This window comes from Oryctolagus cuniculus, chromosome 10 (assembly GCF_051225735.1).
Source record: "Oryctolagus cuniculus isolate XC-2025 breed Fujian yellow rabbit chromosome 10, ASM5122573v1, whole genome shotgun sequence".
Lineage (NCBI taxonomy): Eukaryota > Metazoa > Chordata > Mammalia > Lagomorpha > Leporidae > Oryctolagus > Oryctolagus cuniculus.
Window position 1 is genome coordinate 88,933,135 of NC_142876.1, and position 18,281 is coordinate 88,951,415.

Genomic DNA, 18,281 nt, shown 5'->3' on the forward strand with positions numbered 1-18,281 from the left:
GTCTCCCACAGGAGTGTCAAGAGCCAAGTCCTCAAGCCACCCCTTCTGCCTCCCAGGGTGCATATTCACAGGAAGATGGAATAAGAAGTGGAGCTGGGACTTGACTTCTTGCACTCTAAGAGGGGTGCTGGTGGCAGAAGCAGTGTCTTCGGCACCATTCCAGACACTGACCCTCCTGACATTTATGAAGTAATTTACTTTTATCAGCACTAGCTGCCCTATTATCAAACACGTGGCTGTGTAACAGATATCAAAACCTATTTAAGAATCTATATAAAGTATTTTTCTGTTGTAGTCCTGGGTTTCTCTACATCATTTAATAATAAATGTTTTTAGTGCTCTACACATATATATTTTCATTTTTACTTGTACATTCATTTCCAAATACCTTCCACCTCCAACTTCTTTTGTAGTAAGTTAGGGAGGACCACAAAACTTTTGATTAGTTTGAACTGAATACACACATGGAACTGAGGAAATTAACATCCTTGTTTGTAATGTTGAGGTTTCTGCTCATGTCACTTGTTGCTCCATTTTTCTGGCACTTGATGGCTTTCCAATAGATTAGATTGTTTTCTCCGCAGTCTTTGCTGGTTACATGTTACGTTAATTCCTAGGTACTACTGGTGAGTTTGTGTTACTTCTAACAAGGCCTTCTGTAGTATTACTTGATGTATAGGAAAATTACTGATTTTCATAGGGTGTACTTCAAGTTGTAATCATTTGTGGATTTTTTAGGTAGTTGGCCATATCTTTAGCTGCCAGTATCAGTTTTGCCTGTTTTCAACTTTCGAGCTTATTCTATCTCTAGCTTCTATTGTATTGGCAGGAACTTAAACAGTGTTATATACTGGAGGTGACAGCAGGGGTCAGGTTGTGTCTTGGATGATCAAGTTCCTGAATAAAAATATTGGCTCTTGGCCTCTGGGAGATAGCAGTTATCAAGCAGAATGCTTTCCATTTTTAGATTGCGAAAAGTGTGTTCTTTAGAAGGCAGGGACATGAATTGTTATTTCAACACGCAATTTTTTTTTAAGTTCCCTCAAAAATGTCCTGACCTCACTGACAGATTTTTGGTAATGCTTAACCAGCTCTTTACTAGCAGGATAAATCTGATGTGTAAAATGATGTTCAGTTCTTTTATTAGATTGTATTTGTTTTTTACATTTTTGCATCCATATTCAAATAAGTAGGATTGGCCAATATATTTGTCCTATCTGGTGCTAAGCCTTTCTTGTCTGTTTAAATCATGGTTCCATTAAATCTTCTGTGTATTAGTGTTTAAATGTTGCTTTGGTCAAGACTTGGTGGGCCCTAATAGTTGGAGAACTCATTCCTTTCATTCAGTTCTTAGTAATGAGTACTGTGTGTGATGTTCTAATACGTGCCTAACTTGCTGCCCGGTATTTCTTTTCTTTTCTTTTTTTTTTTTTTTTGACGGGCAGAGTGGACAGTGAGAGAGAGAGACAGAGAGAAAGGTATTCCTTTACTGTTAGTTCACCCTCCAATGGCCGCCGCACCGCGCTGATCCAAAGGCAGGAGCCAGGTGCTTCTCCTGGTCTCCCATGGGGTGCAGGGCCCAAGCACTTGGGCCATCCTCCACTGCACTCCCTGGCCACAGCAGAGAGCTGGCCTGGAAGAGGGGCAACCGGGACAGAATCCGGCGCCCCAACCGGGACTAGAACCTGGTGTGCCGGTGCCACAAGGCGGAGGATTAGCCTAGTGAGCTGTGGCGCCGGCCTACTGCCTGGTATTTCACATGTAACACCCTAATCCTCACAAGTAACCCTGTGATGTGGGTACTGTTATTAAGCATGTTCAGGTGTAGTAACTGGACAGATCAGCACATACCATGTGTTCACTAAGCTTTTCATCTTTATTCCTTTCTAAGGCTCAATGTTCAGTAGTCCATGAGTCAAGCTGTGCAGTTTGAAATGCCTACTTTTGGAAAAATACATGTAATACATTTTTTTTATTTGACAGGTAGAGTTATAGACAGTGACAGAGAGAGAGAAAGGTCTTCCTTCCGTTGGTTCACTCCCCAAATGGCTGGTATGGCCGGAGCTACACCAATCGGAAGCCAGGAGCCAGGTGCCTCCTCCTGGTCTCCCATGCAGGGGCCCAAGCACTTGGGCCATCCTCCACTGCCCTCCTGGGCCACAGCAGAGAGCTGGCCTGGAAGAGGAGCAACCGGGACAGAATCTGGCACCCCTATGGGATGCCGGTGCCGCAGGTGGAGGATTTACCAAGTGAGCCATGGCACCGGCTCTGAAAAAATACATATTTTATGCTTTTTACTAAACACATGAACACTTCTGTTCGATTTCAGTTTCCTTCCTGATATATTTAAGTAGTCCCAAGCTTTTTATTCACAATTATTTTCATATAAAATTCTGAAAGAACTTTTAAAAGTAGACATCACCATACCTTAGTAAATTAACATTTCTGAAATTGTTTTAGTGTAATCATAGATTTTTTTTCCTTCCTGAAGTTACTATTTTCATTAGCATGTTTTGCTGCTTGAATTTTAGTATCTCTTCCTTTGCCAATTTAATTGTAGTTCTCTGCCCCCCCCCCCTTTTTTTAAGAACTGATTTGAAAGGCAGAGTTTATAGAGATACATAGATACAGTTTCCATCCACTGGTTCACTCCCCAAATGGTTGCAATGGCCAGGGCTGGGCACCAAGAGCTTTATCCAGGTCTCCATGCGGATGCAGGGGCCCAAGTACGTGAGCCATCTTCTGCCGCTGTCCCAGGAACGTGGGGAGCTGGATCGGAAGTGGAGCAAACAAGACTCCAAATGGCACCCATCTGGGATGCTGGTGGCACAGCCAGGTGGCTTTACCTGCTACACCACCGAGGCGGCCGCTGTTTATGATTTTAATTAGTATCTGTGGGCTGAGATGGAGATGGTCTCCAAGAGAGTGACTTCCAAATTATGTGTTCAGTGAGGGAGCACTCACAGGAAACAGCACTAGCAAGGGCAAGGTGGCATGGGATGTACTTGAGAGCTACAGATGTAAACCTAGACTGGATTATACAGGATGTGCAAAGTGTACTTTAAGGCTCGAAAGTGCCAGTGAGACTTAGAGGCCAGCTGGATGTGGAGGTGAACAGGTTTCTGGTTGGTACAACTAAGTAGTTGTAAGGCATCGGGAAGAAACGTTTAGAGGGACAAAAAGCAGGTCAAACTACTAAGGAATTGTGGTTCGGCGTGTTGCACTAGGATTGCAGCAATTGTTCACAAATGTGTTAAGATTGCTTTTGAGTAATGTGGAAAAATAATTTCTATGCAATCAATGTATTCCCCGTGGGTGGCAGATAAGTTAATTAACACATTTCTGCAGGTGGTTTTTCATCAGGCCACTGGTCTTTGGAGGACTGTGCCCTTTGTGGGTGTGGGCCTGAGAGCAAGCTGCACTTGACTCATTCTAGAGGTGGCATAATCAGTAAGCGGCATTCACTGGTGGTGGTGCATGACTGACTTCAGCAGAGAATTCCTCAGAGTGTTAACAGAACAGCAGCCATAGAATTGTGCCGGGACTGGCACTGGTAGCAGCTGATACAAACGAGTGAGGGAAAAAGCTACAAGCAGCCCCGTAACTTGATGCTGCAACTACGTACTGATTCATAGCCACTACCTTGTCGTAGGACGCTGTGCCACTTTTGCAGGGATCGATTTTAAAGTGATGCTTCAAGTGTAATACTTTTTCGAAAAAGTATTTATTTCCATTGTGTTTGAAAGGCAGAGAGAGAAAAATAGACACATCTCCCATTTGCTGGTTCACTCACAGCAGGCAGGTCTGAGCCCAGACCCTGAAACTCTGTCTGGGTCTCCTATGTGGGTGACAGGGACCCAAGTACTTGAACCATGCAGCGTCCAAGAAGCATCTTAACCACTGAGCCAAACACCCTCCCTTATAATGTTTTTCTATTTAATTTTTATCCTAATTAAGACTCAGGCCATCATTTTGGAATAGTCACTCTTGCTAAGCAGATAATAGCATGGCCTACTTCAAGAAGAGGAGGGCATTCTCACTTGAGGTGAAGTCTGTGTGCACTTCGAGGAAGTAGTTGGTAATTTACTGAGCATAAAGTATGCACTGAGAATTTGCTGAGGGAGCTGTCTCTGACCTGAGGTAGAAATAAGGATGTATAATGTGGTTTGTAGTGGCTTAAGGTTCTAAATGAGCCAGGCTAACACATCTGACTACAAATTTCTGTCCTCCATAAGGTGTTTTCCTTCTTACTGGACCCCCAGCCCCTCTGTACTCTAACATCACTCTGAGATCAAGAACAAGCTATTTGTTCTCTGTGAAGGTCCATGTTCTTTACCTTTGAATCCCAAAAGGTAGTACTGTAAAACTTAAAACACATCCTTAGCTTTAAAGACTGTCATTAATAAGAGTAACTTTACCCTACATACCAACTCAATCCTATGTTTAAAAGGTTCTTTTCCTAACATGTGGTTGTCAAAATTCAATATAAAGATTTAAAATTAATGGAACTGCTTAATTAAAGAGTTATGTTAAAGTGTTGTAGGCCTAAGATATACCTACTTTAGGTGAACCTAAAGGCTTGGAAGATTTTGACAGATTACAATAGAAACAGAAGCAGAACACTTGGACATTTTCATAATAACATGGAACTGTCACAAGCTGAGAGAGGATGAGTCTGAAAATTCTTTCTTTATTATAGCGAATCAACAGGAAACATGTCTGAATGGGAAAAACAGCACAGAGATACCTACTCGTCATGAACGATGGTGGGGCCATCCCTCGTTAAGGCCTCTTCCTTGATGACATTGATCAGTTCAAAGGTACTGCTTATGGGGGCATCTGGGTTCGGCCATTTGGGACACTGAAAGTGCCGAACTTCGAGGACGTAGTCATCCTAGAACCAACACAACGTGCGTCACAGCCTATCCTCTGTTTCATGTAGGATTTCTCAGGCGCAGGCTGTTCCAGGGAACTCTGAGCAAAGTTAGGTTAACCACATGGTAGCTAATAGGAATGAAAATACTCAGGAGTAGCAGGTGATGGTAATGAAACAGTAAAATGTTTTGTTTAGGCCAAAATCTCAACTGACAGTAACCTGTGAGACTTTACCTTGAGGGGTAACAAGACAGAGTAGGATATAAAGAAAAAACAAGGAAGGGTTTGAGGATCATCATTTAAATTACTAATGCAAGGGGGTCCTCTCTCTTACATATCCCACAGGAAGCTAGTTGCAATGCATCAAAATATTTACAGCAAAAAACCTAATATCTCTGCAGCGCATTTCAAGGCTTGCATTTCTGATGGCAAGAAAATATTGAGCTCTAGTATATTGTTTTTATAATTAGGTCAGCAGACCTATTGGTATGCATGCTGTATTGGAGGAACTGTTACATTTCATCTAGCCAGCTGGAAAAAGCAAATATTTGAAGGGAGAAAAAAAAGGGAAATGTATGTATTTCAAATTAAGTCTCACTCAAGTGCTTGGGCCTGTCTGGAGGGTGGTACATTACTCTATTATTACTTAGAAGGAAGGTCCAGGGTCCGAGTCTGCCTATTAGGTAGGCCCTGAGGTTCGGGTTACCTGTGTAGCTTCGAGGATGAAGTCATGGATGATAATTTGCTCTTCATTAGAGAGGCACAGTCTGTCTTTGCTGATAAGGGTGACGGTAAAGGCCTCACAGTTCATGGATTCCTCTCGACTTGGCCAGTACACAAACTCATCTTCTGCCTTTGGGAACCAAGGAAGAAAAAAATCACTTTGCAGTGTGGTGGAAGACTTGTTTTAAATTTTCTTGCAGAATGATTTCTCAAGTTTAAAAGATAATTTGAGGGTGATGGTTAAGTTGTGAGAGATAGGTTTATATCCTCATGTAATCATGCGGAGGTGGATGGTTATTGTGTCCTTTTTAAAAATGCATTTTGATAATAACCATTTCTTAGCATCTCTCAACTGTCACTCTTAACAACCCCTCTAAGGGCTGTTATACTCCAGTGGAGAAGTATTCTGGTTTTTCTAAGTCAGTGATTCTGCAAGACATCAGTCCATAGCTGGTGCCTAAGCAGCCAAGACGTGCTAATGGTGGTTTCATATGCTTATGTAAACAATTACACAGCTGAGTAACATTTTGCAAAGGATTGTCATAAATGTAGCCATCTTATTTAATTTTTATAATAGCCTAGTGAGGTACGGGATTGCTTTTAAAATTAATTTTTATTATGTACATTACAGATATAGAAGATGATATTTTAGGATACCTCTAGATATTGAAAAGTTACTATTGTGAGGCAAATTAATATTTCTAACAATACATAGGTATTCATTTGCGTGTCAGAGTATTCAGCGTGATTTTTAAATGCTGTGCATTAGCTATCTAGATTTCTATGTCATACACATGTGCTGCCTCGTATCCTTTGACCAACATGTCCTGCTCTCCTCCCCATTCCCTGCTGTTGGTAGCCACCGCTTTGGACTCCAGCTTTGTAAGGTCATTAGCTTGTACATGTAAGGGACAGCATCAGTGTTTTTCTTTGTCGGGCTTATTTTTTATTTACTATCATGCCCTTCAGTCTCACATTGTGACAAGTGGCAAGATCTCTTTTTGTAGGGTTGAATAATTTTTTTCTTACTGTGGTTCTCCATCCACAGACATGATGTTCTTTCCATATCTTGATGATTGTGAAAAATGCTACAATGAATAGGGGAGGGCAGGAGTGCTCCTCAGAGGGGCTGCTAGTGCATGTATTAAGCTATATCTTTCTTTAAAAAACTGTTTAAAACCTTCCTTTTCCATAGTGGCTGTACCAGTCTACAGTCCCACCAACAGTGTCCAAGAGTTCCCCCCTTCCCTGTCTCTACCCTCATCAGCGTTGCTTCTCCTTTGACTCTTGGCAAATAGTTAATCTAGTAGGAGTGTACTGAGTCCCTTTTCATATACCTTTCAGTCATCTGGTCTTTGGCTGGGCAGGGATGAGGACATCAAGGCTCACAGAAGTCCACAAACTGTCTAAAATCACCCATCTAATGGTAAGGGACAGAACCTTTTCGGAAAGCAGTTGTGCGTAAATAAGATTGTTGGCCCTACGTGGAAGGCACGCTTTCAAAGCCAAGTTAATCTGTCAACGTTACATTTCCTAACAGAGTCTTTCAGCCTTGAATGCGGCAAGCTCTACATGTTCATCCATGTTAAGATTAAAAATAGACATTCAGGCTAGGGACTTGAATCCTATCCCTGCAAACTCTGCATGTTCAAGAAAAAGTTAATTGTCGCATACACCAGAGTTGGTGAGCAACACAAACACACACCCATCCCCACCCCCCTTTCAAATCAGCTGGAATGATACACTAGAGTTATTTGCCTGTTGTATGTAGATTTTTATGGGCAGTTTCCTGAAAATGCCTAGTTACTCTCCTAGAAGTCAAAAATAATTCTGAATAATGTTCAAAACAAAGAAGGCTTTGTTTAATCTTGCATTGTTGCATCAGAAATGAGCCAGCAGTCCAATAAGACTTATCACCCTTTCAAGTTTCAATATAACTTATTGCCAAGTACATTTTTATTTTTAAAGCTCAGCATAAGGGGAAACAGATTAGCAATTGGGTTTAGTCTATACAAAAGAAGTCTGTAACTGTCGTGGGTTTTAATATGTTTGCCCAAGGAAATGCAAGTACGGCCCTCCCAACCGGTATTAAAGACACAAGGTGATGACGGACAGGGTAGCTAAGTGTAACCAGTATGTATACAGATTAAGCATAAGGTTTGGATCAGCTGTGAACCTGCATACATTTTATCTGAACCTTACTATCCATAGTGGAATAATGAGAACAATTTAAGATGAATTGTAATGCATTTAATAGGAAACTAGCTTAAAGGCTACCAAAGGAATTTTAAATACAGTTGAAGACAGAGAAACATTAAAAAGATTAAATCAGCAGGTGCTCTGGTCTCGGGGAGAGGTAACGGTGCTTTCTAAGAATGAGTGACTTTGGGGTTACGCACGGAACTGTGGTCTTGTAAAGTGATAGCTGTAGATTTTTTTGCATTGTTGCCTATTACTAGCAGCCTCTTTGGGAAAACCTGCCATGATCCATCCCAGGACACAGGCCATGCCAGGCTCTGGGACTGGTGTTAGCGTCCTGGCAATCTGTAGCACGTTCCAGCCACTCTCCCCCTAGCCTCCCTAGGCCAGGGTGCTCCTGGGTGGAGGTGCCATGGTGAGTGGCAATAACAAAATACTGACTCATCCAACAAATGAACGTTTTCACAACCCTAAATGCCTCCAATTTCCACATGCCAAACAGAATAGACCCCAGTTGCCAGCTAATTTGAAAATTTACACTCCAGCTTTGAGCTTAAGATTCTCAACTTTGTTGCCATTCCATCATACAGAAGCAGCCTCGGTATTCTGAAGCTGGAGCAGAATGCGGCGGCAACGTGAAGTTCCCACTGACTGGGCACGCAGTCAAATGCATGTCATCAAGACTAGGGTTCAATCACAGGCTGTTCTTTCTTGATTAAAAAACTCATTAATCCCACACTGGTGAAGGCAGACCCTCTGTGGGTTTCGTTTTTGCCTCCGTGGGCTCACATGTCCATGTAGTACCTTCGGCTACTTCTGCAAGTCAAGTACGCATGAGATGAGAGCGCAGGCACTCACCCACCCTTTGCTTGTGTTGTTTCGAGAAAGGAACCTCACTACCACTTCGCCCTCTCAGTCTGACAGCAGCCCTCAAGCTGGAACCCAGTAGCCTTTCCTTATTAGGCAGACTCTAATAAGATGTTATCCGTCCTGCTGGGACAGTATTCTTTTGGGTGGCGGAGAAGAGCTTTTGGCAACCTCCTACCACACGAGCACATGTAGTACCATTGGAGGGTGCTATGCCTGGCCTCAGACTCCAGTCCCAGCATGGAGACGGACAGAACCTTGAGAGGATGCGAGGAGTTCCCCTTGCTAGCAGTATGTAGACACCACAGCCCTGTGGCAAGGTAGCACAGTAATTTATGCTTGTAGCCGCCTGGGCTCATTAATATATAGCAGATGTGCTTTACTTACCAAGCTCTGGTTGTCTGGCAGCATGACAATGATCTGTGCATTATGATCCCAAATCATCCGCCAGAAATCTTTCGTAGTGTGTGGCAGAGGATGCTGGGTTATAATAAATTCATTGCTCCTATAATAGCCCTTTAGTGGGAAAACCAAAGAATCAGTTATTATGACTGCTTCATTCTGACTTTGGGGGTAACAAAATGCACCCATGAAATCAGCATCCTTGTGACCACATTACAGTAATTGGGAGAAGCACTCAGTACTTTTGGCTACTGTTCAGAAGTGCTTCTGCTGCCACTGTGCAGACAATTTTTCTCTCCCCGTGCGGTTTACTTCCGTATACCCCTGCTGTTTTTACTTAACAGTCATTTCAACAGTTAGGCAAAGACTAGATGGGTGAAATAAAGAATAACAGTAATTCCTTAAGAAGCATTTTGCTTCTTTTTCTGTACCCCACTGATCGGGAAGCTTTGGTTACAACTTTCAAGATACAGAAATCTCGATACTTCCGCTATTACCCATCGAGAAATGAGTTCGCAAATGCAGCCGTTCACTAGGTGGTATCTGCTCTTTAGCACCTTTCAGTTTAATTGAATTTATTTGTAATTAGCTGCTGACTCTCACCATGATGTAAGAAGCATTAATGTAATCTGTTCCTTTCATTCCAGGCAACGGTGCAAGACCCACTCGAGCACGCTCCGCTATCACAGGAAAAACAAAATCACCACGTTAGCCTTATCACACACGACAACCGGCGGCTCTTTCTGAGATGGACTTGGGGAAGAGGATGGTCCACTGGCTCCCCCTGCGGCGGCTGGGCTGGTCATACTTCAGTTGCTTTCAGATTCCAGGTAAGGCAGAAGGTAAAAGCAGATTCTGCTGCACATCCCCAGGAGGACACAGGTATTTCAGAAGTGCAGTTTTTACTGCGGGAGGGTTTTCCCTAAGAGTATACCTATACTGCATCGTTAGGACAGACTGGGCGTCCGATCACATCGGACCCTAATTTGATACCATTGCAGTTATACCAACTTAGGACACAGTATTCTTTTTCCAACCCCCATCCCTAGCTTTCTTCCTTGGAAGGGCTTAGGACACAGTGGTGTTTTCCAGTGGAGCTAAATCTCTCCAATGATCAGCCACGCCTGTGTCTACCCTGTGTCCAGTTTATATATGCAATCAGCAGTGCCTTGGTTTCATTCAATAGCAAATAGAGCGAGCCACTTAGTTTAAGACAATTTGCTGAAATCGGGACCACCAAGAACATGTTCCCTTTGGTCATAGCTGCCTCTTCACCCGACACATGACATCTAATAGATTTTAAGGTCTTACATGGCACGACTGACGAGTTTCTGTTCTTTTCTTTGTTACACTCTTTCTGAGCACTGAAGCATTCCACATATTTTGCATTACACTGTGTGACCAGCTGCAAGAAAAGCAACAGGTCAGTCTTCATTCACAGGCACACCTGAGCACAGCTGCTTGACAATTGTGGCAAAAATACCAATAATCAGATTATTGATGAACAAGAACGTTTTCTGTGTCGCTGCTGGTTGACTCCCCGGATGTTCACAGTGGCCGAAGCCAGGAGCGTCCCAAGCACTTGGGCCATCTTACATTGCTTTCCCAGGCCATTAGAGGGAGCTGGATAGGAAGAGGAGGACACAAACTGACCCACCCCTTGGGGTGGAGGCACCTGACATAATGAGGTGTTGGGCAACAGTCTCTGACCAAGGTTTCAGTACCACTGCTATGGACCCTGGATGTAGTTTCCTTTGTCTCTTCTTACTTGAATTCTAAAATGATTATCCCTGTAAAAACACCCATTCCCTGGTTTCTTTGATCAATTTTCTATTTCAAAGTGGTTGTACCTCTCTCATCCCACGTGTCTGGGACAAAGTTTCTGTGACCCGAGTCTAATCAAGAAAATCATTTATGTTTCACATGACACATAGCCAAAAGGTAGTAACTTCACACAAGACTCTCAGGGGCTGGTACTACAGTGTAGCAGGTTAAGTCACCACCTGTGATGCCAGCCTCCCATATAGGTGCCAGTTTGAATCCTGGTTGCTGAAAGCAGTGGAGGATGGCCCAGGAGTTTGGGTCCCTGCACCCAACACAGGAGACCTGGAAGAAGCTCCTGGCTCCCAGCTTCAGTCTTCCACAGCTGTTTTGGGCATTTGTGCCGTGAACCAGCAGATGGAAGATGCTCTCTGTAACTCTGCCTTAAGTCTTTAAAAATAATTTCCACAGGTGCTATAGTACAGCTTTGACTTTTGCGGCATTTTGGCTTTGGGAATTAAGCTTGTTTCACACAAATGGAAAAGGCAGACTGACTATTTTGTAAGACCTCTTTTGAAACATGTAAAGTGATACCCTGTGTTCTCACTGTTAATTACCTCAGATTATTTGGCAGTAGTTTGTATACTCTGTGGAGACACTGGAACCTCAGTGTAAGCAATGAGACTGCCTGGCAAAGTGTTAACCACAAAAACTAGGACTGCACAGACTCATCCTGTTCTTTCTACCTTAACACAAAATGAGCAAGTCCATATAGAATATTATACAAAAAACCTGATTTTAACACTGAGAAACTAAGACATTGGAAAACACTTAGTAATGGACAAAGATCTAAATTACTATGAAACCGTGTTTATAGCTCCTCTCTTGTATCTTCACTCAAGTGCATTTCATATAAACCTTAGTTGCACTTTAACGTCTTCATCAAAGGAAACGACCAACAATGAAGGAGAAAACTTTTCTCCAGCGTTACCTTCTGGAATAATTTTCCAGGGATATTTTCAGGCCAACATGTCTATAAATAGCTGCTCTTGATGAAGACCTGTAGCCAGCAGTTGATGTACTACATTCTTTAGAAAATGCAGCACAATACTGTCGACCTCAACACCAAAACTGCTCACTGACAAAGGTCACACTTTTATTTTCCTACGCATCATAGTAAGGAATACAACAAATAATCCATTTTAGTGCACAGGTGAATGCAAAGAACACATGACCCCCACACTCCTTGCTCCTGTGTAAAGATTTTTAGTTGGAGTGCTACTACCTTAAATTGCTTTTCCAGTCGAGTCTTTCCTCCCACTCCAGGTATCAGGATGCTGTTCACATAGCTATGCAACTGACTTGAAGATACTTCAGTCTCCTTTCCCAGAATGGCTTCCAACAAGGCATCATGAATGAAAATGTACTGCTCCTAAAAGGTACAATCTCTGCTAGTCACGGAGGAGGGCTCCGAAGGGGTGGCCACCCATTCACGAAGGCAACCTTAACAGGGAATTCCTTCAGGCATTTATGGGGATGTTATTTTCTCCTATCCTTGCTTCTCCATTGTTATTTTAGGGTACAGACCATTTTAAGTGTAGCTCTGGCTGTCATACTGGGCCTGGAACTTCCCATAGGTTCAGTGAAGGGCTTTATCGTTACCTGAACTAGCTGTTGATGTAACTGTCTGCTTCCAAAGGGCACTTGTGGTCACTGAGAAACCCAAATATTAAGATCTGCATAGAAATGGGAGACTGCTCCTCAGAGTAGACCATGGTCAGCATACCTGCTGCTCACAATCTATGAGAATACATCTGTCTCCGCAGTATTGTTCAACTCTCAGTCCCAGGGCGTGCTGGCATCCCAGGAGGGCCCTGCCGGAGACTGCTTACCTCTGTCTGGACGAGGTAGTTGCGCTGTGTCCTGATATGCTTCAGGAACCCCAGGACGTTCACTGTGCTTTTGTCTTTGATCTGTTGCAGCATGCTGTCTATTACAATGTAGGTGCCTGTCCTGCCCACACCAGCACTGTAAGAAATGAGGATACCATACTTGTTAACCATAGATTAGAAAACTTATAGAAGTAACCCTGCTGTTTAATTATTCATATGGGCAGCACTGGGAAAATCCTGGGATTGTTGCCATCTTAGGAGGAGACAGATGTATTGCATAGAAACAGAGGTGAAGGAAACCCATGTGCTTGCCTCCTCAGCCTCCCTTGCAGCTCAAGCAGACACCACCTTCCTTTGAGGTTGAGGCAGAGGCCTGAAACCAACTCATGGATGGGAGAACAGACAAGTGTCTGGCACAGGAGCTGGGATCTCGACACCAGAACCAGATCTGCTGAGGCTTCCTGGGGGGAGTTTCTCCTTGTTCTTGACACTTGTAACTTGGTTCTCTTCCTCTCCCAGTAATTGACTCTGCTAGCAGCCATTATCCTTTCAATAAACCCATTTTTGCACAACTCTCCAAGTCTGCTGCTTAGACTAATACACGCAGTAAGTTCCTGTCTGAAGGGATGTTTATCTAGGGATAGAACAATCAGTATTCCTTAGTTGTTTAAAGAACACCCACTGGAAAGTTTCTCTGGGCAGATCCCCATCCAGCAGGAATTTGTTTACGCTGCACTGTTCAATAGGCTTCAATGTCTATTTTAGTGTCCTATATGAATTATTAGCAAGAAAGTAGTTAGGAGAACTTTGGCAATGGACTTCCTCTATAGCAGCATCCTCAGGAGAACAGGTCAAAAGATATGCTTAGAAAATGCCATGCAGCAATGCCACCTACATCAGAGTAACTAGCATCCCTTACTGGCATACTGAAGTTTAAAAACAAAGTCAGGAATGCACCTGCAATGGAAACACAATGAAAGCAATTTTAAGCAGCCACCTAAAGGTGTCAAAGTTACACGAGAAAACCGGCTTCAGAAACCAGACTTTTCCGGTGCTTTTCATACAGCACATCTCAACTACAGTAAAATCCTTTCATCTAGAGTACAGCTGTTATCTAGAGGCATCCTTCAGAAAAGCCATTCACAGAGACTCAGACTCTACCTGCTGTGGAAAGCTTTATTTATTAGGTTCAACCTACAATTTCTTTATAAGCAATGGGCATTTTAGTAATCCAGATGATTGCAAAAAGGCAGGAAACATATCTGGTTGGGATGTTTAAGAAGACTGCGTTGGGAATACAGTTATTTTAAGACTATGTAACTGGGCCGCTGCTCAGTTGGCTGATGCTCCGCCTGCGGTACCGGCACCCCGGGATCTAGTCCCGGTTGGGGCGCCAGATTCTGTCCCTGTCGCCCCTCTTCCATGCCAGCTCTCTGCTGTGGCCCACGAGGGCAGTGGAGGAAGCACTGGGTTCCTGCCTTCAGATTGGCGCAGCACGCTGGTCATGGCCATTTGGGGGTTGAACCAACGGGGGAAAAAAAAAGGAAGACCTTTCTCTCTGTCTCTCTCTCTTGCTGTTTAAATCGGCCTGTGTATGTAACAGGCCTCACGGATCCCAAGTCAAAGCAGGGGCAGACTCCCTGTGGTCTAAGTTCTCAAGGCCTTATGCCTTGGTCTACCCCTTTCATCAAACAGAGCAGTGGCACCGTCACTGTGACTCAGGATCATCTCTGCCCAGCGGCTGACCCCCAGGCACGAGGAGGGGGGAGGTGACAGCCCTACCTGCAGTGTACCAGCACTGGCCCCATGTCTGGCATCCGGGCTGCCGAGGACCTCCTCACGAAAGTCAGAACCGGGAGGGCATACTCAGGAACGCCCATGTCAGGCCACTGCGTGTAGTGATACTGGATCACCACCCTTTCGTTCTGACGCCCCTTGGGATTTCCCTTCTGACCCTAGGACACAGGAGAAGAAAAAAGTTAATGACATCAGGCAACATCAATTCCGATCTCACTCCCTCTCATCACTGATTCCTGAGCTAACCTGTGTCGTCTGGGCAGCCATCACTACCTCTTAGAGAAGACTGCCCAAGACGACCAAGAGAAACATCTCATGCCAGTGTTCTGCTTTAGAACTCTGAGCACTTTGTGGTTTTCCACAAGGGCTCTGTTCGCCGTCTCTGGGGCAGGTCAGTCCTGCAGTGCTGCTTGCTGCATGGTACTCTCCAGGAAGTAACTCCACGATCCTGGAGGACCCTCCCTCTGCAGACGTGGAGGCGATGTCCGACCTAGCTGTCTTCCAGAATGACTTCTGTTTCAGAGTGGTTGTCTTCTAAATGGCCTACCTTTTTGCAGTTTACCTGTTTGGGATGAAAATACGTTTCCCCAAATAGATCCCTTGCAATGATGTTTTCTTAGGTTTTAATATTACAAACTATGAAGAGAATGGGAGAGGGAGGAGGAGGAAGGGTTGCACTGTGGGCAGGAGGGAAGGGATGGTGGAAGGATCACTATGTTCCTAAATCTATTGGTGAAATACATGAACTTATGCATCATACAGAAAACTTACTGTTTTGATGACTCGGGGTCATGAGTCGCCGCGGAAGCTTGAGAGGGCATCTAACCCTGTGCTACCAAGGCCCACTGTGGCTTCAGTTTCTAAATTCTCTTCCGTCTCACGTTTCTTTCTTTTACCTCTTGCCAGTGTGCAAAACACCTGAAGTTCCTACTTTGTTTCTCTCACTTCAGCTGCTTCTGAAAGCAGCGTAGGTAGGTCTTGTTTGAATACCTCACACGTTCCATGGGTACTGGGCTTTCTAGGTTTCACACTACTCATTGCTTAACTTGAACCAGCAGATAGCTACATTCAAGAGAAGATAAATACAGCTCCACTGCTTGTCATCTAGTGCTGCCATCCTTGGCTATAACCACATGTAGGAGGAGGACTGTTAATCCTGGCAGCCTGGCTTCAGAGCCACAAAGACGGTATATACAAATCTGAGCCAATGTGACCTCTGCAAGAGCAAGGGCGCTACAATTTTATCACATTCTCAAAGGTGTGTAAGATGACCCCCCCCCCCCCCCAGAAAATGTACATATGTCTTGGGATCCGAGATTACAGACACCAGCTATACCATGCCCATGTAGAATGACTACATTTCTTAATAAGCTTCTACTACTGTGATGGTCTATGATTGCTGTTATGATGGATTTTGACCCAGAGAAATGGAGGAAACTTGCAAGCAGCATTTCCACTAACTGTGATTCTCAGCAAGGTAGTTCTACAGGGAAGGGTTTTACTAAGTCACATCAGAAAACACGAGGCAAAAGCATAGTTTTCTTACTCCAACATTCTAATCCCGTGTACTCATTGGAAATTTCAAAGAAGCCTATCATGTGGCATTCATTTCCCATTCTTACTCGACAGCAGAACCTGCCTTTTAGAAGCTTCTCACAGGACTAGTATTCCTTGGAATACTCTTTGGAAAACAATGCTTTAAAAGCTGTCAGAAAAATTGGAATTAAAAAGTTAAATCAACAGATGCTGCCATATTTGCTGAGTGTTAGCAAACCCAGGGAGGAGGATTTCTTTTGGTTTGTTTTACATGGGGCCTTGTTCATGCAGAGATGAAAGAACTCAATCAGGCCAGTCAGATTCTATTCTGTGCCCTGCCAATACCTTTCACACCATGCATCGATGTCAATCAAAAGAGTTGTGAAGAAATGTTGTAAAAATACTTTTTAAAAACCAAGTTGGTTCTGAGACTTGGCCTTGGTTGTGCAGTCATTTTCACTGCAGTATAACAAGAGATGCTCTGGCAGTCCCCCCAGTTCCCTCAGTACCTTTTTCACTTTTGTGTTTCTGATGGAGAAACGACGAACAGTGTAGCAGGCGTGTACTTTTGTGCTCTTCAGGGTGACAATAATGTTTCCATACTCCTCACTGTTCTCTGTTGGCCAGTATTGATCACATTTTCGCTGGAAAATAAAAAAAAAGAGTTGGATACTGTAACTGCAATCTAGGTAGGAATTAAAATTGGAATTAAAAAGCTATAGTATAAACCTGCCCTAAAGACTACTAGTATTCTAAATGTAGGAAGGATATATTATAAATGAAGCTTAAATGTCATGTGGAAGGTTGGGTTGGATTTCTGGGAGGTCACCTGTAACTATGGTAATCTTTGTGTTGCAACTTGGATAAATAGGGATTCCACCAAGTGAAGTAGTAGTGATTTTTGAGCCGTGCACCTGAGACTTAGCACTTACTCCAGCCTAAATCACCATCGTCTAATGGATGCTCACTTATCCAATAAATGCTGGGTCAAAGTAATTGAGCATCTGAACTACTGGTAGTTCCTGGATGGCACATTGCTCGTTTGTGTCTTTTTTTTTTTTAAGTGATTGACTGACTTCTTTGAAATGCAGAGTTACAGAGAGCAACAGACGCACAGACAGATCTTCCACCTGCTGGTTCACTCTCCAATGGCTGTAATGGCTAGGACTCAGCCAAGCCGAAGTCTGGAGCCTGAACGCCATCTGGGTCTCCCACATGGGTGGCAAGAGCCCAAGCACTTGGGCTCTCTTCTGCTGCTTTCCCAGGCACATTGGCAGGGAGCTGGATCACAAGTAGAGCCCCTGGGACTTGAACCGGTGCCCATATGGGATGCCGGCTATACAACAACACCAGCTCCTGTTGCTTCTTTCTACTTCCTTTTTGTTCTTTGAGTTCTCTCTACTTAGAATGTCCTTTCCTTCTCTTTTCAGCTGTGTGACTCATCCTTTTTGTCACTCAAATCTCACTTTAGATATTAGCTCCTTTAGAAAATCTCTGTACTGAAGGGTGCCTTCATTACTGTTGCAGCTTCCCTATTACATTAGTCATCTCTATTATCACACTTAATTCACACTTGTAATCTCTTAGTTTTCTTTCCCACTAGGCCATAGAGAAGTTATTTTTTTTCTTTCTGTAACTCTGTATTGGTCACATTCCTCTCTTACACCAAGTACTCCGTAAGCATTTTGTGAATGATTAAGACATGCTGAAGACAGTAAGCAAGAGGCTCTTACTCTTCCTTTTTCCACAAGGTTTGTAATCATGATAATGATGCCAGTGTTCTGTTCCCAAATCATCCTCCAGAAATCTTCAAATGTAGACTTTAAAGGTCCCTGGGTAGCAATGTAGGCTTTCGCTTTGTTGTAACCCTTCAAGGATGACACAACACAAAGTCAGATGAAAGCACCAGCTTAGAAGACACTGCATCACTTAGCTGCCTTCTGCAATGAATGGGCTATGTTTTCAAAGCTCTGTGCACGACTGAAACATAATCAAGAGTCTTTACTGCAACCTTCAGTTTCCAGAAACAGGTTACTAAAAGCGTTTCCGACTTACATCGACATAGTTGGCGTTAATGTAGTCACTGTGCTTTGAGTCTTTCCCTGGTAGGGGTCTTAACTTCACTCTGCTGTGATCATCTGTAGAGGGGAAGGGAAAAAAATGCACAATCAAAATGTGTGATTCAACAGGCCACAAGCCTTCTAAACACACAAGCAATGAGGTACTGTG

General features: G+C 43.6%; 1 protein-coding gene and 1 long non-coding RNA gene across 11 annotated transcripts in view; one reads left to right on the plus strand and one right to left on the minus strand.

Annotated features, from left to right (window-relative positions):
- LOC127492427 (uncharacterized) overlaps positions 1-13,696 on the plus strand; it is a 118,480-nt gene extending 104,784 nt beyond the window's left edge. Inside the window, exons 3-6 of one of the 6 annotated variants that reach the window (XR_016214245.1) lie at positions 6,943-7,024; positions 9,714-9,896; positions 12,154-12,266; positions 13,040-13,692. This is a non-coding gene — a long non-coding RNA (uncharacterized LOC127492427). Of the gene's footprint in view, positions 1-11; positions 4,264-4,699; positions 4,827-6,942; positions 7,025-9,713; positions 9,897-12,153; positions 12,267-13,039 lie in introns of those variants that run through there. The other 5 variants (XR_007921888.3, XR_016214250.1, XR_016214244.1 and 2 more) reach the window with 5 other exon arrangements.
- PTPRG (protein tyrosine phosphatase receptor type G) overlaps positions 1-18,281 on the minus strand; it is a 778,020-nt gene that overhangs the window by 7,120 nt on the left and 752,619 nt on the right. For all 5 annotated transcript variants that reach the window (XM_051852247.3, XM_008260863.5, XM_008260864.5 and 2 more), the window contains 11 exons: positions 18,108-18,190; positions 17,786-17,920; positions 16,562-16,696; positions 14,502-14,674; positions 12,720-12,855; positions 12,113-12,259; positions 10,378-10,471; positions 9,670-9,746; positions 9,052-9,180; positions 5,582-5,728; positions 4,752-4,894 (listed from right to left, as the gene is read on the minus strand). In XM_051852247.3, the coding sequence (XP_051708207.1) occupies positions 4,752-4,894; positions 5,582-5,728; positions 9,052-9,180; positions 9,670-9,746; positions 10,378-10,471; positions 12,113-12,259; positions 12,720-12,855; positions 14,502-14,674; positions 16,562-16,696; positions 17,786-17,920; positions 18,108-18,190 (1,399 nt within the window). The remainder of the gene's footprint in view (positions 1-4,751; positions 4,895-5,581; positions 5,729-9,051; positions 9,181-9,669; positions 9,747-10,377; positions 10,472-12,112; positions 12,260-12,719; positions 12,856-14,501; positions 14,675-16,561; positions 16,697-17,785; positions 17,921-18,107; positions 18,191-18,281) is intronic.